General features: G+C 56.4%; 1 protein-coding gene across 1 annotated transcript in view; it reads right to left on the bottom strand.

The window, feature by feature from the left end:
* Positions 1–1,793: 1,793 nt before the first annotated feature.
* Positions 1,794–26,887, bottom strand: part of RBM19 (RNA binding motif protein 19) — a 120,361-nt gene continuing 95,267 nt past the window's right edge. The window contains exons 23-25 of the mRNA XM_043901724.1: positions 22,299–22,419; positions 3,110–3,220; positions 1,794–2,370 (exon numbers count right to left, since the gene is read on the bottom strand). Coding sequence (XP_043757659.1) covers positions 3,123–3,220; positions 22,299–22,419 — 219 coding nt within the window. The 3' untranslated portion in view covers positions 1,794–2,370; positions 3,110–3,122. The remainder of the gene's footprint in view (positions 2,371–3,109; positions 3,221–22,298; positions 22,420–26,887) is intronic.

Below are 26,887 nucleotides of genomic sequence, written 5' to 3' on the forward strand. Positions count from 1 at the left end.
CAGGGGACATGGGTTTGATCTCTGGTCAGGGAACGAACAACCCACTTCCGTGGGTTAACTAAGTCTGCACACTGCAACTAGAGAAGCCTGCATGCCACAGCAAAGGCCCGGTGCAGGGGTGGGGATGGGGCTCAGTATTCCTGAGACACCTGTTCAAACTCCAGGCTCTCCCCTGTGCCTTTTGGGGACAGGACAGGCTGAGAAGGGACGTGGGGGCAGGAGCTGGGCAGAAAGACCAGCTGTGTGTGCTGCTTGAGATCAGGTGGTCAGGGGCGGGCTGACTCTGAGTGAGGGAGGGAAGCTCAGACTAAGCTCTGAAAGTGGCAGGTAGGGTGGGGGTGGTGAAGGACACAGTCTGGAAAAAAGTTGGGGAAGGGCGATGTCCCAGGCAGAGGATAGAGCAAGTGCAAATGCCCTGGGGTAGATAGTGCTGTGAAGGCCAGAGGGCTGTGAGTCAGGGGCAGGGCAGATGAGACAGGGCCTTCTTGTCCTGGTGAAGACGGTGATTTTATTCTAAGTGTGGTGTGGGGGTTGCCAAAGGGTTTTAAACTGTACCTATTATGATCCAGTTTACGGCTGTGTGTGAACAATGCAGTGCTTCTGGGTAAGGGTGAGGTCCGCTGTTGGTGTCTGTGAGAGCCAGGAGTGGCACAAAGGTGGGGTGATGGGGCGCCCTGAAATCTCTAGGGGTGTGGAAGAACTGCTCCTATTTGTTTATAGTGGGGGGACCCTTCCACCCCAGACAGGGAGCCCCCAGCGTGACAGGCAGAGAGGCCAGGCTGGGGCGGGCAGGCAGGAAGGGAGGGGCCGTGGCCTCCTTGTGCGCTGCTGGGTGAGTGGCTGGTGTTTCTTCCCTTGCGGCTCCCTCAGACCATCAGCTTCCTGACCTCCCCACTCCCATGCTATTCCTCAGCTTTCCTGGGCTTGGTCTGTGGATTGTGAGCTTTTTCTCTTGGACATAGCGAAGGCAGTAAGGCAAGAAGGGCAAAGAAAGACTCGAGGCCCGGCGTCAGACGGAGCCTCATCCCGCGGGTGCCCGAAGCTCTCTGGTCTCACAGCCTCCCTGCGGCAGAGGCGCTGTCAGCACCGGCCCGTTTTAAAAGTGAGGAGACTGAGGAAGCGAAGGTTAAGTCACTGCCCCACGCTCACCAGGCTGGCGAGTGGTGGATGTCACTAGGAGCTCAGAATGGTCTGAACGCAGGGCCCGAGCTGGCACCGCAAAACCAGGAGGTGGCAAACCCCTCTCTGGGGACGTTCTAGTACCTTCATCTGGGTCAGTGAGGTCAGTGCCAAAGTCGCCTCCTTCCGTGCCAGGCCTGCAATCTTATTTCAGGAGAATCCACATGGCCCCTACAAGGGCGAGCAGTGGGGAGGGAAGGTATGGACCCCAGCCCTGTTGTTCCTGGGACCCATGGCAACCTGGGAGCCTGGTTACCGAGGGTCCCTACCCAGACGCCATGTCTGATGTTGGGGTTGGGGGGACACGCCACTACAAAGACCAGATGAGACACACTGGGTCTGTGTCTTTCACTTCTGATACATTCCAAGTATGGGCTAGGATGGGTTAGGAGGCACCTGCCCCCCGGGAACGGAGGACACACTCAGCCTCGCAGGGCGGTCAGCATTGTGTGGTACTGCCTGGATTCCAGGCCACTCTGGAAATTGCCAAACGTGGATCAGAAAGTCCTCCCAGAAAAACACAGAGCAAATTTTACACAGCCAGTCAGAAGACCCCAGGGCTCTGACTCGGAGCCCCCCAGCCCTGCAAATGAAGAGGGAAATGAAAATGCCGATGAGTGCTTGCTCTGGGCTTTACTTGGATTGACTGGTGTGGCCTAGCACCATCTGTGAGGTAGGCACAAGATCACGCCCATTTTACAGAAAGAGAAGCTGAGGCTCAGATGGGACCTTGTTGGTCCAGAGTCACAAAGCTGGGGGCGGCCGGGCTGGGATTCAGGCCCAGGGCAGATGGGCTACTGCTCTTTCCTGTCCATCACCCTCATCTTGGCGGGTGCTGGGCTGGGATCTCCAATAGGTGTGGGCATGGGGGCGCCCCAAGTCTGGGATGAGCCTTGGGACCCCGCTGTCCAGGACTGGGGACCTGCTCGCATTTTGTGGGGTCCCTGGCCCGTAAGTAGAGGGTGTCCGCCGTTAGTGGATGCGGCTGAGCTCTACCAATGAGCTGGTGTCTGAGCTTGGAGCCTGGTGCTTCATGAGTGGCCCATGGTCGGCGTGGACGGACGGAGGATGCTCTGGTGACTAAACCACGGCTCGCAGTCCCGAGTGGTGAGGGAAAGGCAGGACAGAGGCCATGTCCTGGACTCTGAGCCGTTCGTCCCTTGATGATATGGAGGCGGGAACTCAGCAGCCCTAGGAGAGGACAAGAAGAGAAGTTTCTGGAGCTGCCTTATATGCTCAGCACCGTGCCCACGTTCTTTTTGATGAATTCGAGTCTTTCTTGCTAAAACCCTATGTGGTAGGAACCAGTTAGTAAGGCAGAGGCAGGGGCCAGGGAGGCGAGCTGACTCGGCTGGGGTCCCTGGTCTGTGCTGGCTGGAGCGGGGGGGATGGGGTAGGGGGCGTCATGCACAGATGGCCCAATTACACAGAGCGGCCGTCACCCTGGGGGTTGTTCTGGGCTCGTGGGCAGTGGGGCCTGAAGGTCCTCGCTGCCATGCAGCTGCCCGCCCTGGAGTGAGCACCCCGAAGTCCCTCTGTGCTCTGACCTTCTCACCAGGTGGATGGGGCCCTGCCTGCATCTCGGGGTTGTGGTGAGGAGGAGCGAGTCGGGGACTCGTGGGAGCAGCCAGTGGCTGGGCTTGACTCGGGGCTGGGAGGTTTGGCCACTTCGGGTCCCTGTGCTGCCGCGTGGGACGCCCCAGCGTGGTGGTGCCCCGCCTGCTCTCCGGGCCTCCAGTGCCGGGTGCAGGGCAGGCGTGGTCCCAGGGCAGGCAGCCCGGGATGCCCGGGCTGTGAGGTGAGACCCTCGTCCCCTCTGGCCTTGGACCAGGGGAGCGAGGGGCTCCCGCCCCGCCGCCCCAGCTCTCATGGTACGGGGTGCAGAAGCCGGCGCGGCTGCGCCCCTTCCCCAGGGCCCCGCCGCACGTACCCTCGGCGCCAGCTCACAGCTGAAGGGTCTGCTCCTCGCCGTCGTCCTCACTGTCTTCCAGCTGCTCCAGGATCTCGTCCAACACCACAGACCGCTTTTTCTTTGGGGGCTCTGTGGGAGCCCAGATGGCAAGAGAGGAGGAAAGAACAGCCGACAGGGTTGGGAGGCGGGAAGACAGCGAGGACGGAGAGGAGGAGGGAGAGGGTGGGGAGGAGAGGGGGAAGAAATTGGAGAAAGACAGGGAAGTGGCAGAGACAAGAGAGCGGATACAGACACGGAGGAGAAAGAGGAGACAGAAGGAATAAGACCAGACAAGAAATGGGGGGGGGTGGGAAGAAGGAGGATCAAAGGGGGAATGAGAAAGGGGAAGAGAACACAGGCAGGAAGACAGAGAAACGTGGAGGGTTAGTCTCTGCTTCGCCCAGGGGTGGCCCCTCTCCCAGTGCTGCCAGCCATCCCTGCCCATCATCCACCCACCCGGGAAAGAGAGGGAGTAAAGCGCTCCCCAACGGGGGCAGAGGCTAGAGCACCTCTGCATGGTGCAGAGGGAGCCAGAGGGGCTGAGTCAAGTGAGGGCGGCGGTTAGGGAACAAGTAGGAACTATTCCTGTTTTCTTGGCGGTCATGGACTCTCAATGGGGCAGTAGGCAGCTGGCATATGGCAGGTGTTCAGGAAATGAGGGGTGACTAGATGCTCAAGGACTCCAGAGGCGACATGGAGGGAATAGCAATTACAGAGGTGGCTTTAGAGAAGAGGGGTTATTTGGCTTGGGCTTTGAAGAATGTGGAGGAGCTCTCTGTGAGAAGACGGGGAAGGGGACAGAGATGCAGTGTGGCAGGACGGACGTGGTAGGCTCAGCAAAATGTATGTCTTCTGTGTTCCAAACACTACTGATGATCTCCCATGTGCTACAGCTCTTATCTTCTCCACAATTCCACAGGCAGCTATTATCATTACCCCACACAAGTGAGGGAACTGAGCAATGACAGTTAAGTCTAAGGTCACTCAGCTAGGAAGTGGTGAAGCCAGGACCCAAGACACATCAAAGCCATGGTCTTTCCTATGTTTGTAAAAGTCTCTGGTGCTGCCCAGAGATCACCAGGGAGACAAAGGGTCAGGCGAGAGAATGTGCTGGTCCCTTTGGCCCTCCAGGAGAGGAATTGTGGAAATGCGGGAACATTAGCTTAGACTGACTTTGTCCCCTGCTAATCTAACCACTCATTCATGGTCAGCTTGTTTAGAGGCAGCTGTTAGAGGCTGTCCCAATCCCCTCTCCTCCTCTGGCTCAAACAACACCTCCTCTGTGAAGTCCTCCAGGTGGAACTAATCGCCCTCATGACCCTTAGTGGCCATCTCCCCCACTGGGTCAGGGGCTTCTGCAGTGGGTCTCCCCAGGCCCAGTCAACGCTTGCCCTGGAGATGAAGCATCTTGGGTCTCTTCCAGGTGGTCCTTGGAGAGTGACTTGGTCTCTGAGGTTATTTCTTCATCTCATTCCTACGAAACTGACACCATCACTGGCCCTTCTCTTCTCCAAGGCTACCTGCCTGACCCGAGCACTCCCACTCCTCAGTGGACTCCTGGCCTGTGCGCTCACCCTTGCGGCCACCTACCCTGTCCCCAACAGCTGCCTGACGGATCCTTCCACTCCTGCTCTGCTCCGGGAGCTCTTGCTGAGTGCAGAGAGGCGGTCCCAGGGCCTCACCTGGACCGGCCCCTCCCTGCGTCTGCCAGGTGTGCTCCTACCCCGAGACCCCCACTCCCACGTCTCCTCCCCAGTGAGGACCCCCGCTCTCCAACCCCCTCACTTTGAAGCGCTTCTCACCACCGATGGCGGGCGTTGCTTCGTTTGGGGACAGAACTGTCCCGTTTATAGCCGTGTTCCCTGCCTCAGCACACTGCTGGGTACCTAGTGGGGGCCTGTGAGCATCTGTGAGATGGGAGGCTGAGCGAATGGGGCAGGAAGGGGCGACGTGGTGGAGCTGGCCCCTCGGGGAAGGTGAAGAAGGGGTGGGGGGCCCGCATGGCCCGAGCCCCACGCCAGCATCACCAGCATCGTTAGTCACGAGGAGGAGGAGGGAGAGGGAACCGGACGGGCTAGGAGTTGAGGTGGACGCCTGCAGCGCAGTCAGCCCCTTCCTCTCCTCAGCCCAGGTTTCCTCATAATCACCAGAGGTGCACAATGGCCTCTGGAAATTGAATTTGTGGGCAGGTAATAGGAGCTGGGAAGTGGAAGCAAATAGAGCCTGCAGGCCTGTCACTGACACCCCTTCCCTGTGACTGACAATGGGGTGGTTATGAGCTCTGGGAACGGCGGGTCCCTGCTTTCCTAAGCTGGCCTGGGGTCCGAGGGGGTAGCTACCATCTTCACTTTGGCAGAATTGTTTCTTCTTTCCCTCGGCCTGACCCATGATTCCAAGACTGGTAAGGGGGCAGTGCCAGGTACCTGGTGCCTCTTATCCAGCTGGCCCAGGGGTGCCCTGCAGGTGGCGACTGTGGCTTAAATTCCTGGTGCCCCCAGTGGCCAGCACAGGGCACCCCCAAGGGCGCCGGCCCACCTGGGGGACCTTTCAGAGAAGCACGGCCCACTGCCCAGGGGCCTGGGGGTGCTGAGGGCCCCCTGCCACCTGAGTGTCCCCAGCACCACGCTAGCCTAGCCTTGCCCGACTGAACCCGGGAGATGGGAACTGGGGCGATCTTGTCCCAGGGCCCAGCACACAGTAGGTCGTCATCTGGTGAACACAAGAATGGACAGATGAATGAGAAAATGAATGAGTAGGTCCTTCTTGGGCACTAAGGTGGGGAACTTTTAAATAATAAAACAGCAGTTGTCAGGACAATTAAACAGAGGCAGGACGAGAGGTGCTGATCCTGAGGAAACTGAGGCTGGTGGGGGCACAGCTGGAAGAGGAAACTCACACAGGACAGGTACTTTAGAAACAGGGTCTCACCTGAGTCTTACGCAGCTGCCCCGCCCCTGGTGTGAGGTCACTGCCCCCAACTTCACAGATGGGAAAACAGAGGTGCAGAGAAGCGTGCACCCCTGAGGCCCCCCAGCTAACACGTGGCAGCCCCTGGCTTCCACCTCAGACAGTCCAGTTTGCAACACACATGCTCTGTGCTGGGAGGGGAGGGGCGTCTCCCGACGGGCCCCCTGGGAGCGGAGATGTGTGGCGGGGCCCAGGTCAGCCAGGACTCTGACAGGGCAGGTGGTCACAGTCTGGATTGAGGTTTGGCCGCAATGACCTCGGCTCTTCCTGCGCTGGGTGACCCTGGGCAGGGCACGTGCCCCGTCCGGGATTGAACCCCTCATGTATGAACTGGGGGGACATGGCTGTTCCCCTACCCCTCTTCTCTGTGGCCGCCTTCCGCTGTCTTCCTGACCTCCCCTGAGGGTGAGGGCTCCTCCTTCCTTCGAAAACCCCTCAAGGCCCCTGGACTTGTCCCCAGCACCTGTGCGGGCACTGACCCCGCAGCCCAAGCACTGACCGGACGCTGGAGGCTGTGTGCCGCAGACTGAGCCCTTCTGGGCCTCCGTTTCCCCATCTGTAATATGGGCCACTAGGAGTGCCTGCCCTGGGGCTGCGGCGAGGACTGAAGGAGAGAAAAGAGTGACACCAGCAGCTGGTGAGGGCTCCAGGGCAGCCCCGAGACCACCTCTGTTACTGCCACTCACATCGGAGGTGCCGATGTAACGTGCCCCTCTACCATCAGGCCTGGGAGCACCACTGGTGGTGGGGCGGGGGGAGGCGTGCTGTCACAGGAAGGCCAGTACATAGCAGGTGATCAACAAAAGGGAAATGAGTGAAGTGATTTGGTTCATCAAGGCCAAAGCAAGTACAATCCAATCCCCCCTCCTCCAGTCAGAAACCGGAGGTGCAGGGGTCTCCCCTGGGGGCTGTGGGGCGGGGGGAGCAGTCAGCGACCAGCTGACTTCACCGCCCGGAAGTGATACGGTCTGAGGTCACAGCGCTGCCGCTGTGCACTCGGTGACCTTGGGCAGGTCCCTTGCGCTCCCTGGGTCTCGGCTGCCTCGTCGGTCCACTGGAGGTGGGCACAGGACTCATCCACCTCCTGGGGCAGTGGCGAGGATTAGCAAGCTTATGGGAACTTGGCCCCCCGAGGGCTCAGCACCGGCTCAGGCTGGGCCCCCAGCACCGCCCCTCCTGGAGGGTGTGTCAGGCCCGAGTCCCCACCGAGCGACACCCAGCACCCCCTGCCGGCCTGGCCTGCACGCGGAGCACCCCGCTTGCTGGGAACAGCTGCTCAAATCCTATTTCCCCGACATCAAAAGCCTCAGTGGGTTTTCACCAAACAAACATAATGCAGAGCCAGAGAAAGGTGTAAAATAAATAAACGAAACAAGCTGTGCGTTTTCTTTCCGTATTACAGCTGCACCCGAAGATAAACAACAAGTGAATGTCACCAAACATCAATACCCGAGAAATTAACTTGACAAAGAGCTCAGCCGTCCCCCAACAACCCCCCAGTCCTGCCCCCGTCCCCCCCACCCACCCCCCAACCACCCTCCAACCACCATTTTGCATTTCTGGAGTTCCCCATCTAATGATTTTATTTTTCAATTAATTCCTTGACAGGATGCCAGCCCGCATCTCTCTCCCATCCCTGGCTGGCGCTGTCGCCCTGTGTGCAAGGCGGGGGGTGGGCAGGGGGAAGGGTGCGAGCGGGTGGGCGGGGGCGCGGGGCTGTTGGGAGGAGAGGAAGCTTCATGGCTGGTCGGGGAGGAGGGGGTTCTAGAAGGGACCCCGGTGTGACCGGCTGCGGACGAGGGGTTTGCGACTGATGGCATGGCTGGCTGGAGCCAGGCTGCCCGGATCGCAGGTGAGGCTGCTGTCCCCGTGGGGCCCCCAGGGACCGGGGCCTCCCCGCTCTGCGCTCCATCTCGGCAGGTACTGAAGAGCACCCGGCTTCTCGGGGGCCGAAGAACCATCAGAGGAGCAGAGGCACTGAAGGCCTTTGCAGCAGAGCCCAGCACCCACGAGGCACGCGGCAAAGGTGAGCCAACCCCAACTGACATTGGCGGGTGCAGTGACCGAGAACACGTGGGCAGGTCACCTCCCTCCTGTGTGAAACGAACGAGAGCGGCGGTACTGGCCCTCGACAGGTAACAGTGGCTGTGGCGGCTACTCTTTCTTGGGGGTCACCCTCGGCGTTAGCAGGTAACTTAGGGACGTACTAACGGCTCCCTGCCCACACGGAGGGCCAGGGGCCTTCTCTGGCTACGAGGGCACCCCTGGCCCCGGCCCAGGGGAGGCTGGCAGTGCTGGGGGCGGAAGCCCCTGAAGAGATGTCCCAGCTCCTTTGACTTCTGGGGGACAGTTCGGAGCGGCACAGCTCTAGGGGGCCCCCCGGGCTGCACACTGCACATACACTGCTCACCGGCTCCTCTCCCAGCTGCTCTGCTGGGAGCCTTACCCACATCTCAGGGGCTGCTTCCGGGGAACCCAAACTAAGGCATGCAGACGGCAGACACAAAGTGTCTACCGGTGACCGAATGGCACGAAGCAGGGCCTCACGGGGCCGGCGTGCTGAAGAGCGTCTGGATTTGCTGACATCATCGAACATTAAAAAAAAAAGTTACTAATACGGAAAAACGGGAAAGGCTACACAAGAGTCTCCATTTCTAGTTTCTCTCGAAACTGGCTAACCTGGCCACACTGGGCCCACGTCCCCAGCTAAGGGTAACTGATGGGCTGTGTGCTGGTTGCCCCTGGAGACGGAGGCCTCGCTCATTTGGGTGTTTTCTGTCTGTTCCGGGAGGCCCCAACCTCGCTGCTCCCCAAGACAAAGGGCAGGTGAGGCAAACTGTGAAGTGCAGGCCCATCTAGCAGGTTTCCCCTATTAAACCTGAAACAGAGGCAACTCCAACAGGCTGGGGGCAGCGGGGGAAAGGGGAGCAGGTGTACCCCTCTCTCTCGTCTGTCCCTCGAGGGGAGGAGAGGAAGGAGGTTGGGGTGGGGAGTGGAGGGTGGCATTCCAGGTGGGGACAGGGCACCATCACCTTCAGATGGCCTGCTGCCCCAGGCCATCGAGGGACATGAGGGTGCTGGAGACACGGGGTATTGGTCATGTCGACAGGGGTGGGGGGTGGTTTGGGCACCCTGAGGGCTGGCCTAGCGTCTGAGGCTGCCTGCTCCTGGGTAGCCCTGCCTCCCACGCTCCAGACTTGCAGACCCCGTGGGCAAAACCCTCAGATTCCCAGACAGGTCTGCACCCAGGACTCTGTTTACCGTAGGCGCACACTAGATGCTCACAGAATAACCGGCCCTGTGTGCAGAGAGGATAGCCTACCTCCCACGACCAAACCACGGCACTTTATTGGTACAAAGAGGCTGCTTCGGGGAGGTACCTTTTCAGAGCACAGCTGGTCCCCAAAGAACCACATGTGATCTGAAAGAATCTTCTCTGAGCCAGCAGGCGGGAGACTGGGCCCCAGGCCCACCTCTGCCACCTCAAGGATTTAAGGGAGCTGCTTAACTCCATTCCTCAGTGTTCCTATCTGTTAAATGGGGATAGTGCCTGCTCTCCTGATCTCAGGCCTTGAAGGTTCCAGTCTTTAGTTATTCATAGCAAGTAGTCGTTGAACACACACACACACACGTAGTCACTGAACACACAAACACTAGTAGCCACTGAACACACACACTAGTGGCCACTGAACACACACACACACACACACACACTAGTAGCCACTGAACACACACACACACACACTAGTAGTCACTGAAAACACACACACACACACACACACACTAGTAGTCACTGAATACACACACACACACTAGTAGTCATTGAACACACACACACACACACACACTGTACCAGGCCTGGTGCGAGGGGTACAGCTGCCAAGAAAACCGCAAATGACAGACCGAAGCAGCAGCCACAGAGGCCGTGCTGGGGTCCCGGGGCTGGCAGAGCTGGGCTGTGAGCACTCAGTCACAGATCCCTGGTCACCTCTGATCTACTCGAGTCTCATGCTCCTATCTGGAGAAAGGGCGTGACCAAAGCGGCCACTGCAGCGGAGTCAACAAATCAGGTGCGGACAAACACAGCCTAGTGCCAGGTACGCAGAGGTGTAAAAACACAGGTGTCTTCGAAGAACACCCGGAGGGTGGGCAGTGCTCAGGAAACTGGGAAGCCAGTGGGCTGGGCGTGGACTCACAGGCCTCCCATGAGCTGGGAGATATCACTGCTCCATTTTTCAGATGTGGAAGCAGCTGTTCCAGGGCTTTGGGGAAGACGTGCCCATGTGGGGCCCTGATTGGGCTGGTCCCGGGGCCTTCCTGTCATGCCCCAGAGACACCTGTGTCCCCTGGCTCTGCTGCCCGCCCTGCAGGGGGGGCCAGCGGCCCAGACTCCTTGGAAGGCACTCCTAGACAGGAAGGGCGTGAAACAGATGCAGGCCATGTGGCAGCACCCCCTTGCCTGCATCAGCTGTTTTTTTTCTCCAGGAGCTACTGAGGACTTCCTTGGTGGTCCAGCAGCTATGACTCTGAGCTCTCAATGCAAGGGACCTAAGCTCGATCCCTGCTCAGGGAACTAGACACCCATATGCCGCAACTAAGAGTTCACAGGCTGCAACTAAAGACTGTACATGGTGCAACTAAGACTGGGCACAGTCAAATAAATACATAAATCTAAAAAAAATAAAAAATAAAAAAGAAGCTATTGGTTCTCAACCCACAGCCTGATAGAATCATCTGGAAAATCTCTGATATCTGGACCCTACCCCCAGAGGTTCCGATGCAAATGGCCTGGGGTGGGCACTGTTATGACGACCACTGCTGTGATTACTCACAGTGCTCAGGACTCTGGCTCCTGGTGAAGCCCAGTGGGTCAACCTTGCTGTGCTCTGGGCGTCCTGGGGGCCGAGGAGTTACAGGAAGTTGGGCTGGTGGGTTTCCCTCCACAGGGGTTGGTGAAGCTGCCTGGCCTGGACTATTGTGGATTTAGTCCCTGGTAGGGTCGTGGGGCTGGGCTAAGCCTGGGGACTTTGGGGCTTGGTCCAGCATGTGTCTGCATTAGTTATAGATGCTGGAGTGGCCTGTACACGCTGGGGAGGCAGTGGAGAGGCCAGGAGAAGGTGACTCACTGCAGAGGACCAAAAAAAAGAAAAAGAAACCAGGAGAGGCCGGAAGGTGTCCCCCACTCTCCTGTCTTGGGCCTGGAGGGATCTTCCCATTTCTGGGGGCTTGGTTGGCATTAGCTCCCTGTCCCTTTCCTCTTGTCAAAGTCCCTGGGTTGGGAGCAGAGGTTCAAAAGAAAGAATCAGTAATTTCATCTCAAGGGGCGAAGGTGGGATGCTGTTTGTACCAGAATCTGTAAGCACAAAGGCCTAAAGGGGCCAGGGAGGAATGTGATGGAGTTAATCAGTCTGAGTGGTGACTATAGGGAGGGATGCGAACTGTGGCAAAAGGGGGAAAAACAACAACAATAAAACAAACAGTCCATGTAATCCAGCCGCAGCTACCCTCTGCGAATGCAGGACAAGGAGTGGTCAGATCTTATTTTTCAAGAGAGGCCAACAACAAGAGAAGCCGCTGTAATGAGAAGCCCAAGTACCGCAAACTGGAGGAGACCCACGCGTCCCAACTAGAGAAAGGCCTGGGTGCGGCAACGAAGACCCAGCACAGCCAAAACTAAATATAATTAATAATAATGTTAATTCAGAAAACCCACTTTATTTTCTTTTTTATCTTCTAGGAAAAATAAAGACCCAAGATCTTAGTCGATGGAGCACCGCTGCGGCCTGATTCACTCTGTCTCTCCCCTCTGCCTACAGAGCCCCACTAGTTTCACTTGTGGTCCTGAAGCAGTAATGACAACCTCCTTGTCTGTGTGTTTTCCCTGGGTTTCTCAGGCCTGCGCCAGCCCACGGTTCAGAAACAAACCCGGCCACCCCCTGCCACCAGCCACAGACCTGGAGGCGAGTCCACCCTCCTCTGGCCCCTGTTTCTAGCACTTTGGTCCCCAGGTCCCTGGACCTTCATCCAATCCGGGCTCGGCCCCTTCCCCTCCCAAGTTGCCCTGAAATTCTCCTTCTGTCAGTTTAATTCTGTGATCGATGAGGAAGAGCAGGAGAAATGGCCCGGCACAGCTGGTTTCCCCGTTAGCCCTAGCAGGGATTCCTGGCCTTGCTGGCGATGGCTGAGTGAAATGTTTGCAGAACGCAGAGAACACAAGTCAATAACAATTTAGTTGGATTGGGAGCAAGTACCTTCTCCGCACGGACAGCCACTCCCGGGGGAAGGTGGAGACAGTGTGCAGGATATTGCCGGAGCGCTTGGAAATATTTCCAAAACACCACTCAAAGAAGATCGGGGCGTTGGGGGGTGGGAGGAAGGGGGAGGGGGTGGCTGGGAAGACACCTGCTCCGGCTTGCTCCAGGCCCCTCCAGCCTCCCCCGCGCCTCTGCAGGGAGGAAACACTTGGCTCTCAGAACCTGGCTCCCTCCCCACAGCCCAGCCACTTGCACCCTTGCTAGCACTTGCCACTGCGGAGCCACTGTGACCGAAACAATTCCTGCTTCCTGATTTTTCTTCTCTCGATTCTGCCTCCATCAGCTGGGGTGGCCAGGGGCGTCTGAGGAAGAGTGTGTTTCCTGGTCGGTTTCAACCTCTCCTACTGTTGGCTGGGAGCAGGAGAAGGAACTAAATTCCGCACCCTGGACAGGGGCGGGCAGCCACTTTGAAGGGGCAGGGGTGAAACACCTCCTGTAAAGCGCCCCGGGGCCCATGGTGGCCTTTACTCCGTCGGGACCCTTGGTGGCAATCTAGGACAGTCTTCCCTCGCCTCCTGGACCTCTGGAACAAGGGCTGTTTCTTAAGGCAGGAATGAGAGGCACCCAAATGGAAGAATAAAAACGAGGTGAGGGGAGCTTATGTGAACCTTCTGTCTCCGGGTAGCTGGCAAGATCCATGGCAGAGGGATATTTGAATAATAAATTCTGTGACTCCACATACTTGCTCGAACTTTCCTGACTGTGATTTTTAAAGCCTGAAGATTATGTTTTCATGGCCAAGATCAAGGAGGCCTATTTGCAAGGGCTGGCATGGGGATAACGGGCTCTCCTGGTCCTCGATCTTTTGAAAATGTGCCGTTCTGTGAATGATTAAGTTACAGAAGGGGAGGGTTTGGTGAACTGTTGCGGGCTTTAAATATCATCTGTATGCTGATGACTTCCAAATTTATATCTCTGCCCAGACTTCACCCCTGAGCTCCGAACTCATAGATCTATCTGCTTGACATCCCACCGTGAGTCCTAATAGGTGTCTCAAACCCGACGTGTCCAGATCACCCCCCGCCCCCACCCACTCTTCCCAGCTTCATCATCACGTGGCACCACCATCCTCTGAGAGGCTCTCTTTGGGCAAATATCTCCGTTCTGGTCTTAATTTCCCCTCTGCCTTCCAGAGCAAGTATCTCCGTTCTGGCCTTAATTTCCCCTCTGCCTTCCAGAGCAAGTATCTCCATTCTGGCCTTAATTTCCCCTCTGCCTTCCAGAAGCAAGTCTGGCCAGCTCTATCTTTACCACATATGCTCAATCCACTGCCTTCTGCCCACCCCTCTGGTCTCCGTCCCTGCTCAGACCACCGCCCTGGCTAGCTGGGATGACTGCACTGGGACTCCTGTTCCATATTCTTACCCCGTGTAGCATGAAGTGTGAAGTGTGATACGACAGGCCATGCACTCCCCAGTTTGAGGGACTTCCCATGTAACTTGACGAAAAGTCAGGCTTCCTGCAGCACCCCATAAGATCCCACCCCACAAGATTCCACGAGGGAGCCCTGCTGGCCTCTGTGGCTCTGTTTCCGCCCACTCTCCACCTGGGACTTCTTCTCCAGCCACAATGGCCTGCTATGAGCAGCCTTCTGCCCCAGGGCCTTTGCATCTGCGGCTCCCTCTGCCTGGAAGGATATCCCCCCAGTTCCTGGGCTGGCTGGCTCCATTACCTCACACAAAAACACCAACTCCTGGGAAAGACTTTCTGCAACTGTTAGGGGAAACACTGACGGAAACTGCCCTCCCTGGCCAGGCACTGCAGTATCCATTTGCATGAATTATTTCACAACAGAAGGTCCTGGTAAGGAACATGGAACTAACAAGCCACTACCAGCCAGAAGAATTTGGGAAAAGTCAAAAGGAGAGAGGAGACACCAGTCCATATGTCCTATCCACCTTTCTGGAATCCTCCTCACTGGAATCCATCTTGGCTGAGCAATGCATGTGCCACCAGGAGTGGTGACTCAATGATTGGCCAGAGACAACCTGGAAACTAACCCCATCGCCATAAAACCCGAGACTGCATGGCAGAGCCATCCTGCTGGGCTCCCTTACCCACCTGTTCCCCACCGAGGCGTCCCTTCCCAACAAAATCTCTTGCTTTGTTAGCACATGTGTCTCCTTGGACAATTCATTTCTGAGTGTTAGACAAGAGCCCACCCTTAGGCCTTGGAAAGGGTCCCCCTTCCTGCAACAAAACCACCACACTTGGAATCTCTCCTCCCTTTTCCCACCCTTGAGGAGAATAAATTAGCCTTTTGCATTTCCTGCACAGATCTTGCAATCATCAGAACTTTCCTGCTATTACTTTTTACATCATTTGTCTCTCTCACTCAACCCCAGTTCCAGGAGGGCAGCTCTTTGGGTAGCTGCTTTGTCCTTGGTGCTGAGCTAAGGCTGGATAATGGGGAATTGAGGGTGTGAATGACTAGAATGGGAAGCAAGGTTCTGGAGCTTCTGCTCCAGGAAAAGCCAGGGGATTCTTAGGCAGAGGACTCGAGGTGGGAGGAAGAGACTGATTATGATGCCTCTAAAACTGTACACTCTCTGAGAAAGGGGGGTTATGTGGGAGGAATTAGCCACCCACATGGCTTCAGACATAAAAGAAGGGCAGCCATTTCAAAAGCCCTAGAAGCTGTAAACTTTTTCTGTAAAAGGGGCGACAGTAAATATTTTAGGGCTTTGAGGGCCATAGGGTCTCTGTCATAACTACTCAACTCTGTCCTTACAGTGTGAAGACACAGCTAGAGACTTTATGTGAAAAATGGGCATGGCTGTGTGCCAGAAAACAGCGGTATTTACAAAAATGGGCTTTAGGCTGGATCTGGCTGTGGGCTGTAGTTTGTAACCATGGTCCTACTTGGACCATGGAACCCAGATCTGATAAAAGGTGGGGGGATAATTAGGGATTTAGGAACTGCTGGGGTCTAGGCAGTGGTGATAGGGTGAGCTGTCCTATAGTGTGCAAAGATAAGTGTCCTCAGGAAAAGTCACTCGACGCTTCTGGGGCTGTTTTCACCTCAGAAAAACGGGAACAGCACCCCTCTCTAGGGAGTTTTGAGGCTAAAATGAGGGCATGAACCCTGGCACTGCCCCCTGCACATGGTACGTCTTCAACAAAGCTCTCTCCTCTTTCTCTGACTTCATCTTTAACAAGGAGGCACTCGACTGCCTCTCTTCCGAACAGTGGGGTTTCAAGGGTCAAGGTTAGGGCTCCCTGGCAGCATACCATGCAGGGCTGCTCTTACAGAGGCCAGGGCATATGCTCCATTACAAGGGGCCCTTCTGGTGACCAGGGTTTTTCTGTTGGCTTATTCACCCAATAGGTTGTTAGTGAGCACCTGCTCTGTGCCAGGTGCTGAGACAAGGCAGGGGACGCGGAGAGGACCATGTCCCCTGGAGGATCAAGTCTCTTGGGGAGTAGCCAGGTTAAACCACAGAGGTGAACACAAAATGCAACAGAGCAGGACCCTATGGGGCCTTCCCAGGACAGGCCCTCCCCCTCTGAAGTGTCCAGACAGCAATATTTGATGCAAATTTCTCCAGTTGTTTTGCAAATACGAACACCCACCCCATCAAATGGAGGATGTTAACTACTTGATGAGATGAATGAGATGGTTAGACAGCAACACTGACCCAACGAGACATGAATTTGAGCAACCTCCGGAAGACAGTGGAGGACCAGGGAAGCCTGGTGTCCTGCAGTCCGCAGGTCACAACAAGTCAGCTGACTGAGCAACTGAACAATAAAACAACCTGATGACCATGAGCTCACAGCCCCAGGCTTCCTGGAGCCTAAGGACTGATAGAGTTAACCCCGGTGACACCGCCCTGTTACCTCACCATCAGTCAGAAAGTTATGCATGATCTGATCATGGATCTGGTGATCCCCTCCTCCTACCAGGCTTTTACAAATGCTTTGCTGGAACCCTTAGGGGAGCTTGAGGGTTTTAGGGGTCAGAAGCCACCTTGTCTCTTTGCACGGCCCTGCAATAAACCTTTCTCTGCTCCGAACTCCCATGTTTCAGTTTGGCCTCACTGTGCATCAGGCATGGGAACCTGTGTTCATTAAAGTGTCAGGGAGACGAGGCATGGGGTGTGACAGGGGAACTCCCAGGACGGCAGGTGTCGGGCAGAAGTCCAATCTCTGATGCCTGGGTTGAGATCTCAAGTCACGGGTGGGTGGGCCAGGCCGATGGAGCCAGGGGGCCAGGAATCGGGCTCCTTACTTCCCGGCGGGGAGGGCCAGTGTGCTGGAGGCCAGTGACTGCCTGGGCCTGAAGATGGCAGCTCTTACATCCCAGGCTGGCCTGGCTTGGCCGGGCGGGGGACGGCGGCACTGCCAGCCACTTGCCATGCCGGTCATGTCTGCGCTCCCAGCTCTGGAGGTGAAAGGTGCAGCCGCTAACCACAGCCCATCAGTCTCCCAGCTGGAATAAGACAACGCTGGGAAGCAGAGCCGCGCTCCCGGCCAAATAAAAGCCTGTTTGCCCCGGCCTCCCTGGCTGTGCATGCTTGAAAACAGAGGGTTCTGCAGGCGGATTGCTTCCGTACCATTATATTCTGTCGGCGGCGCTCGCAGGTACCGCAGCCTGCCGGGGCCCTGAAAGCTTCTCAATGCCCTGACCCTGCTGGTTTGTAACACGCTCGGGAAGAAAGGGACGCAGCCAGTGGCCGCCTTTCCTCTTTCTTCCCTCCGTGCTCTCTCTTTTCACCCTCCTGCATGCAAGGCACCGAGGAATAGCACTTCACCTGCCGGGGCGGGGGGGCGGGGGGGCCGTGGAGCTGTGGATGAGATAGCTGATTCCAGCCAGGAAGGGAGGCAGGGAGATGACGGGGAGGCGGGACTGAGGAACGGGGTGGTTGTGTTCATCCCTGGGCACGAGCGTCGCTGTCTGGGGTCAAGGGCTTTGCCTCCTCGGGGCAGCTTTTCGAATGACTTTCAAAGACCTGCTCTGGGCCAGTCCATTTGATGGGTGTTTGGTTAAGTGTCAGCTCACCAGGGACTATCTAATGCCCCACATGATCAGGGACACCAGTGGATGAAATGAAGACTGCCCACCTCTGCCTTGGGGAAGAGGCGCTGGGGGGTTTGCTCTGAGCTTTTGTGGCTGCCAATAAGGGACCCTAGGTAAGTGGCGAGGTTGAGACAGGGGGGCTGAGGGCATTTAGTTCCCACGATTACATCGGATGGCAAGACAGCACCAATTTTTATCAGCGAGGAATCCATCTCCTCCTCTTTGTTACCGTGTACTGAGAAGCGCCTTCTGTGTGCCAGGCATGGGGACCAGGTGGCATCCAGGATCAGATGCAAACGCACCATCCTGTGCCCTGCCCAGCTGATGGGCATTTTCATTCTCATCCCCTCTCCCTCCTTCCCTCTCTCTCACACATTCCCTGTTGTCTGGGCTTCTAAAAACTAGGATACTTTTTTAAGTCTCTTTCCTCTGCCCAGAGAGCATCCTTCCTTGGTCTGGCTCCACGGGAATGCAAGGAAAACAGGAAGCGTAAGCGCCTGGCAGGGGAGGGGAGGAAACGTAGTATCTGCTGCCTTCTCACTGGGCACCCACAGCTTCAGAAGCATCATCTCCTGTAAGCCCCGCCCCCCATTTCCCCTATAAAGTAGCACCCTAGTCCCACTGTACAGATGGCAAACCGAGGCGGAGCAGCCTGCCCGAGACTGCACAGACTAGGGTGAAACGTAAGGGGCCGTGTGCACAGCTGCTCACGTGCAGCCGGCAGGATGGCTAGAGGCCCAGCTCTGACTCCTGACTTGGCCACTAGTGGCTAGGCGCCCCTGGGGAAGTCACTGGCCCTCTCTGGGCCTCGGTTTCCTCATCTGGGAAATAGGGGATAATGACGGTGTTTACCTGCCAGGATTCTGCAGGAATACCTGTGAAAGCCCATAGACAGTACCTGGCACAGAGTGAGGCTTAACAGATGAAGGTTGTCATGGGAATAATAACAGTAATGAGTATTACTTGGCCTGAACTGCACGTGGAGCTGTGTGCCTTGACCTCGGCTTGTCAGGAACCGATGTGGGAGAGAAGGGCTGGTCACAGGGCCTGGGGGGCCCTCGGCTCGGCAGCAACCTGTCCCCACAGTCTCCCCCAGGGGAGTGGCAGGCCTGGTGGATGAGCTGAGCCCCAGAGGTGAGGATGAACTCGGGGTAACGCATGCTGACTGCACCAGCCATAATGGGGGGCCTCTCCATCACTCTGGCCACCTCCCACTGGCCCTGAGGCCAGCTCGGAGGCCACGGTGTCACTAGTGAGCTCTCTGCCGGGTCCCTCTGAATGGTTAAGAGGCCGGCCTTTCATTCTGAGGCCCAGCTTACCCAGGGAGCCCTTTGTCGTGGCCTCGGTGCTCAGGTTGGGCAAATGGGGCTTGGGGCCTCCACCTGAGATCTGAGTGCCTTCCTGGCACAGATCGGGGCCAGGAGGGAGGAACTGGGCATGGATCCCACCTGCCCTCGGAGTCTGCCAGGCCCCTGGAAGCTCTGAACAATGCGGATTTTGACACAAATGAGCTGGGTACTTTTCGCCATGGGGAAGGGGCAGAGCCGGGAAAAGGGTGCAGCCAGGAGGGCTGGAGGGCGGCAGCCCTATTCTGAGTATTCAGGGCTGCCGAGGGTACCCCCTATTCCCAAGGAGATCCAGCAGACAATGGGCGCATGGGTGAGAGGGCTGGCATTTTCAGAGCACCGGTTTCTGGCTGATGTGTCTGTCCTGCTTCCCCCACAGCGTTCTGCCTACTGGGGAGGGATGGAGGGGGTGTCACCTCAAGGATGGGGTGCCATAGCCAGGCTGTCCGAGAATGCAAACTCTGCTTCTACCCCCTACCATCTGCGTGACCCTGGGCAAGTTCTGTCTGTCTTCATCTGTAAAACGGGGTGATTGAGGGCATCTACCCCTGGTGGCTCAGCAGTGAAGAATCTGCCTGCCAGTGCAGGAGACACAGATTCGAGCCCTGGGTCAGGAAGATCCCCTGGTGTAGGAAATGGCAACCCACTCCAGTATTCTTGTCTGGGAAATCCCATGGACAGAGGAGCCTGGTGGGCTACAGACCATGAGGTCGCAAGAGTTAGACACGACTGAGCTACTAAACAACAACGTTCTAGGCGTGCTGGGTGGGTGGGAAAAAAAGGCAGCTTGTGCTGTATGTGTTATCATCGATCAGGTCATGACTCCATACAGGGGAACTATTCACATCCTCATCTGTGGAATGGGAGGCAGAAGACTCAGGGGTGCAGTGACTTGTCCCAGGACGCTCGGCTAGGAGGCGCTCAGCTGAACCTCTCCATGCCTCAGTTTCTTTATCTGTAAGATGAATACTGTGGCCACCGGATGCGAAGAACTGACTCAATGGAAAAGACCCTGATGCTGGGAAAGACTGAGGGCAAGAGGAGAAGGGGGTGCAACAGAGGATGAGGAGGTTGGATGGCATCACTGACTCACTGGACACGAGTCTGAGCAAACTCCAAGAGACAGTGAAGGACAGGGAAGCCTGGCGTGCTGGAGTCCATGTGGTCGACACGACTTAGCGACTGAACAACAAGCTGGGGACAGCAGCACCCACAGCAGCAAGGGCTGCTGTGAGGATGAGAGACGATATGTGTCACATACAGATGATGCCCCAGCGGAGGGAGTCCTTATTATTAATACACAGTAGCTGTCACGGGTCCCTCTACGCTTAGCTGCTCTCAGTTCTGTCACCTGCAAAATGGGGCTGATCACAGCCACTGCACAGCGCTGTGAGTTCATGAACGGGAAGATGCATGCAAACCCACTGCCATTTTTCCTGCTATTATTGCGTTAGGTTGGCCAGAAAGTTCATTTGTTTTTTTTTTCCATACCATCTTTTCCAAACCATCGTCAGGTTTTTTCAAAAGACAGTTCGTGAACTAACTGTTTAAAAAAATTTATTTATTTTTGGCTGCGCTGGGTCTTAGTGGCTGCGCATGGCCTTTTTCTCTAGTTGTGGCAAGCGGGGGCTACTCTCTGGTTGTGGTACTCGGGATTTTCATTGAGGGGGCTTCTCTTGTCGCGGAGCACAGCTGCTAGGGCACGGGCTCAGCAGCTGTGGTGCGTGGTCTTAGTTGCCCCGTGGCATGTGGGACCTAAGTTCCCAGACCAGGGATTGAACCCGTGTCCTCTGCATTGGCAGGTGGATTCTTAACCACTGGACCACCAGGCAAGTCCCCCAAACCAACTTTCTGACCTACCTAATACCTGCCCCTGAATGGGCCTCGGCCTGCAGTTGACTGGGGAGATGGCCAGTCTCACAGAAGCGCTTCCTGCTGCAGCTTTCTTTTGGGGGGAGGCAATAATGCTGTCTTTGGAGATCGATCTATTGAAGGGGGCTGCTCTCCGAGGCAGGGCAGGATGCTGAGCCTGCACTCGCCCGCTGGCCCCAGGGAGGGGTTGGGGGGGACGGGAGAGTCCCTTACACAAACATTTGCCGATGGGTGCATTTGGGCCTGTCAATGGCTGTCGATAAAGATAGGATTTGGGGACTTATTGAGTTGTGTGCTTGTGGCTGTGTACTTAGCCCTAATGTCCCTGGTTTCTCGTTTGCCTTTACTTATGGACTCCCCAGTCTCGGACGGGCCCTGGCTGGCATGGGGGCTCAGAGATCAACCCATCAGTGACAAAGTCCTGACAGAGTCCGGTGGTGCAGTCTCCATGGGAAAGGCGCCAGTCCAGCGAGGAGAAGAATCATAAAGAAATACATGACGATGTGGCAAGGAGATATAGGAACACAGGTGGAAAGAGCAGAGGACTGAGCCATTACTGATAACCTGGGGAGCGGGGAAAGGGAAGGCTTCCTGGAGGAGGTGTCCTTTGCACTGGGCCTTAAAGGCTGGATAGGCAGTGACTAGGATGAAAAAAAAAAGTCGAGGCAAGGCATTGTGAGCAGAGGGAACAGCGTATGCAGAGACAGTGTCCTGCTGGGCATCTGGGGACAGTGACCTCTGAGGGAGGTGTGGTGGGGAAGATTAGGCGGGAGAGGCCCCTGGGGTGGGCAGGGGGGTGTGTGCTAAAGAGTCTGGTGGGCGGCGCTACAGTCACAGGGCTTCCATTCCACCTCTGGACAATGTGCCGGAGAAGGTGAGGTTTGTGTAGGCCCCCCGGTCATCCTTTCCGCCTGCTCCCGCCATGCTGGCCGCCCTGTTTCTCCATGTGTATACTCACAACAACCTCGGGCAGCCCTTCTGTGGGCACAAGTGTCACCTCTGCTGGGAGGCCTTTCTGGATCCAGCGCCTTCCACCTGGACCCAACCCCCTCTACCCCAGGTCACTGCTGCACTCCCAGCGCTGGGACACGGCAGGGGCTCACTGATAACTAGCGGGGGGCGGGGGCTGAGTCATCGGTGAGGCCAGGTGATACCACCAAGGTGCGTGAGAGGCGGGGCTTGGTCCTGGGACCACCGGGGTCCTGGCAGGAAGTGCAAGGTGCTTTAACCAGGTAACTGAGGAGGGACAAGTAAAAGGGTATCAGGTGCAGGAAAATCGGGGCGAGGGGCCCCTGGCTTGGCCTCTGGACAGAGCACTCGCTGGGTGGAGAGGGCCACTGGACGGGAGCTGTGGCCTTTGGTGGCAGTGACAGCCAGCCGGCAGCAGCCGGACAGGAAGGGAGGCAGCAGTGGTGGGGGTGCGGTGGTGAGGATGACCACCCTGACCCAGGTGCCTCCTCTCCCTGACTTCCTGCCAGGCCTCCCAATGACGGGACTAGACGGGGAAACGGTGTGGAGGCCACTGATGGCATCTGCAGAGGTCAGCACACCCCACTGGCTCGGAGAGGCAGAAGGAATACGGAGAGTAGGTGTAGAAGACATGGAGGGGCGGGGGGGACCAGGCGCCTGGCCCCCCGCAGTCCTCTTACCGTGGAAGTGCTCAGCCGTCTTGCGCCGCAGGGCCTGCAGGCTCACCTCCGAGTCGGCCCATTCCAGCACCAGCCTCCGGCCGTACAGGTGGGTGCTGTGACACAGGGCATTGAAAGCTCTCTGGAGAGAGACACAGCGCGTGAGCAGAGACCTCCCTGCAGCCTGGCCGCCTGCCCGCCGGCACCGCACACCTGAAGGCCAGCTCTGGCCCCAGGACACCTGCTCCCCGGTGGGGGTGTGAGGAGGCACTGGGCCCTCCTCTTCCACTAAGGAGTTACGTGACCAGGGACGCAGCTACAAGTGGCGGGGTGGTCACAACAGCCGCTGTCCCGGCCTATGATTGGTGCCTGGGCCAGGTGGCCGGCTCCCCTCCCGGGTCACAGCCCGTCTGGGGACAGCGAGCCTGTTAGTCGGCTGGCCTTCTTCCTGGGGCAGCGCCTCTTGAGGAGGCCGAGCTGGTCTGGCCCCTCGATGACAAGCACACGGGCCCCTTGCTTACACTGGGTGGCAGACACGTCCTCCGCTGGCCCTGGGGGTTCTGTCCCCCGGCTCTCTGCTGCCCTCTGCAGGACCACGCTCGGGGCCGCCAGCATCCACCCAGCTCTTCCCCCCTCCTGCCTTCCACTCTTCCCGACCCTCCCCTGCATACTGCCTACTTCCCTCTTTTTGATTTTTGTTTTATAACAGCTTTACTGAGATATCACTCACCTACCACCCGAGTCACCCATCTCCAACGCAACAGCTTTTAGTCCATTCACAGCCATGTGATCATCTCCAGACATTTTAGAACAGTGATGGACATGGACATTTAGAGCCCGGTGAACCATTATCACCCCAAAAGGAACTGTGGACCCACCGGCAGCCACTCCCCATCCCCCGGGACCCCCAGCAAGCACTAGTCTACTTTCCAGCTCTGCAGATTTGCCTGTTCTGAAGACCTCATATAAATGGAATTCTACAGCACCGGCGGGTTCCGTTTTCATTATCACCTGGTTTAGAGCTAAACAGCTCTGTGCTGGGCCCTTCCCAAAATACCCCTGACATACACAGAGGCTGGTTGTGCTTGGTGGCCAGGAGCTTGGGCTCTGAGGCCACTCTGTCTGGGCAGGGTGGGTTCTGCACTTCCTAGCCTCAGGGTCTTGGGCTAAAGAAACCTCCTTGGCCTCAGTTTCCTCATCTGTAAAATGTGTGTTTTAGCAGCACCCTCCTCTAGGGTTCTAGAGTAGCGTTAACCCGCAAAGTGCCCAGAACAGCCTGGGGGCACACAGCAAGTGCTCAACAGATGCTAGCTCTCCTGGAGGTGGTGCTGCCACCACAGACAGCTCTGATTTTTTTTTCCTCTAGGCAGAGGGGCCTTGGGTTAGCCCTGAGTTTGAAGAGGGTCCCTGGGCACTGTCAGCACCTGGGAGCAGCAGCGGCTGGCAGCAATGTCTTGTTTTCTGCTTCTGGGTAGCAGTCAGCGCCATCTGCTACGAGAAGAGATGCTATGGGGGGAGTGTCCCTCTGGCTTCTCTGATGCTGTGAGGAGGCAGTGTGTACCCGGGAGTGGTCTGGACCGGAATCAAGCCCTCTCTAACCTCATCTGTACTGTGATGGTTACGGGTTGGATTGGGTCCCTGTCGCAAAGAAGATACATGGAAATCCTAGCCCTGACACCGGCACCCCCACCCCCTCCACGCCCCATCAGGCTGTGACTTTATTTGCAAAGAGGGTCTTTGCAGCTGCAGTTAAATTAAGGCAAGGACATGGTGGAGCAGGGTGGGCCCCTGATCCAGTGTGACTGGCGTTCTTACAAGAGATGGCCATGGGAAGACACAGGGTAAATGCCTGTGAGGACCGAGGGTGGAATGGTGTCCACAAGCCAAGGAATGCTGGCCGTCACCAGAGGCTAGGAGATGCCATGGAACAGAGATTTCGAGAGAAGAAACCAACACTTCTGCACCCTGATCTCGGATCTCTGGCCTTGACTGCAAGAGGGCTTCCCAGGTGGCACTAGTGATAAAGAACCCTCCTGCCAATGTAGGAGACATAAAAGATGCAGGTTCGATCTTTGAGTCGGCAAGATCCCTGGAGGAGGGCACGGCAATCCACTCCAGTATTTTTGCCTGGGGAATCCCATGGACAGAGAAGCCTGGCAGGCTCTACAGTCCATGGGGTCGCAAAGAGTTGGACACGACTGAAGTGACTTAGCAAGCACCCACAGTGAGAGAAGACATTTCTGCTGTTTTAAGCCACGGCAGCCTAGGAAGACAAGCGTGACCCTGGGGAGCCAACTGCCCCACTATGAGCCTCTGTTTCCTTACCTGTAAAACGGGGTTACTTGTGAGATTTACACAGCACGAACCCTGAGGGTGGCACAGGGTAGGTATTTGATAGACAGCTGCATCTGAAAAGTACCTGGGCAAGGTGGGTGGGACATGTTATCTCTTAAAAATTAAATGTGGGTGAGGCCAAGTTAAAGAAATGCTTTTGCTCTTCTCTGTGCTTTTCTGAGAGGGGCCAGGTGCAGGAAACTTTTCCTTTTTTTAAAAAAAACGTTAATTTAAAAACTCTTTCTGACTGCCAGCCGAGCCTCTGTATTTTTTTCCCCACACAGATATAAAAATGCATCTGGACTCCGAGCCGAAATGGCCCATTCAGAGCTTTAAAACACACGCGTTCTCAGCTGGCAAGGCAGAGAAACAGCCTGACTTGGGGAGCTGGGGTATTAAGAGGGGGGAGAGAAATTGGTCGGGAGTCTGGTGGGGTGGGTACTCCATCCTGGTACCAGGGTCCCTGAGGAGTGGTGGTCCCGGGGACACGGTCGGGTGGGGGTGGCCGAGTGGCAGCCTCTGGGAGGGGCTGAGTCAGAGTCGGAAGAAGCGATAATGGAGCCTGGAAGGAGGGTCCAGGCATGATGCTCCAGCCCCAGCCTCTCTCTGGCTCCAGTCGTCACATCTGTGTTTCTTATCTGCTCTCCATTCCAGTGCCACACAAAGCCTGGAGCAGTCTCTGTTCACTGTGATGGTGGTAAAGTCATTAAGTCGTGTCTGACTCTTTGCAACCCCATGGACTGACCATAGCCCACCAGGCTCCTCTGTCCATGGAATTCTCCAGGCAAGAATACTGGAGTGGGTTGCCATTTCCTCCTCCAGGGGATCTTCCCAACCCAGGGATTGAACCTGTGTCCCCTGCATTACAATCAGATTCTTTATGGCTGAGCCACTGGGGAAGCCCTGTTCATTGTGGGAAATGCTAAAAATTCTGTCTCGCGGCCTCCTCTGTCACCCCTTGCAAATTTTCATCCCCTTCTCTTTGGAAGGGCATTTCACTCTAAGACAGGAGGGTGCATGGCAGTTAAGACTGGGGGCTTGGACCTGGGCTGTGTCTGTGTGTTAGTTGCTCAGTCGTGTCTGACTCCTGTGACCCCTTGAACTGTAGGCCCCCAGGCTCCTCTGTCCATGGGATTCTCCAGGCAAAACTACTGGAGTGGGTAGCCATTCCCTTCTCCAGGGGATCGTTCCGAACCAGGGATCGAACCCGAGTCTACTGCACTGCAGGCAGATTCTTTACAGTCTAAGTCTACTTATGGTTCAAATCCCTGCTTCATCACTTATGTGTGATCTTGGGCAAGCTGCTTAACCTCTCTGAGCTTCAGATTCCCCATGTGTAAATCTAGAGGTAGCAGAGAAGAATGGTTGCGCAGATTCAATGAACTGTTAAGTCTAACACCGCACTGCCTGGCACACGGTAATTCTCACTAAAAGCTGGCTGTTGTTGTTATTATGACGTGTGCCCCTGACTTCCCACTGCCACGCTGAAGAGCAGGAACAATAGTAAGTAGGCTATGAAAGCTCTTTTGTATTTGAGGTTACAGCACAATATGTGAATCTCTAAAAATAGCAGACCTACCCTTCCTGGTTCTAATCCCCTCAGGTGAGTAGGAAATCAGGTTGTGTTTCCAGCCCCATTGCCTCACTGGTTGGAATGTAGTGGCCTCAAACTGTCCCGGGCAGGAAGGACAGTGATTCCTGGCTAAAACTGGCCTTGGGTAATCCCGAGTAATTTGGGCCTCCTTAAAAGAGCCTGGGGACTTCCCTGGTGGTCCAGCGGCTAAGATTTCACCTTCCACTGTAGGGGGAACAGGTTCAATCCCTGGGGGTGCAGGTTCGATCCCTGGTCATGGGGCTAAAATCCCACATGCCTTGGGGCAAAAAACAAAAACAAAAAAGTAAAACAGAAATGATACTGTAACAAATTCAATAAGGACTTAAAAAAAAGAAAGGGTTAAGACTTCCCTGGTGGTCCACTGGTTAAGAATCTGCATGCTAAGGCAAGGCACATGGGTTCGATCCCTGGCCCCGGACAGCCCACGTGCCGTGGAGCAACTAAGCCCATGCGCCTCAACTACTGAGCCTGTGCTCTAGAGCCCGGCAGCCGAAACTCCTGAGCCCATGAGCCGAGAGCCCATGTTCCACAAGAGAAGCCACTGCAACGAGAAACTTGTGCACAACGAAGAGTGGCCCCCGCTCGCTGCAACTAGAGAAAGCCTGCACACAGCATGGAAGACCCAGCGCAGCCAGAAATAATTAATTTTAAAAGAATGATC

Source organism: Cervus elaphus, chromosome 5 (genome assembly GCF_910594005.1).
Source record: "Cervus elaphus chromosome 5, mCerEla1.1, whole genome shotgun sequence".
Lineage (NCBI taxonomy): Eukaryota > Metazoa > Chordata > Mammalia > Artiodactyla > Cervidae > Cervus > Cervus elaphus.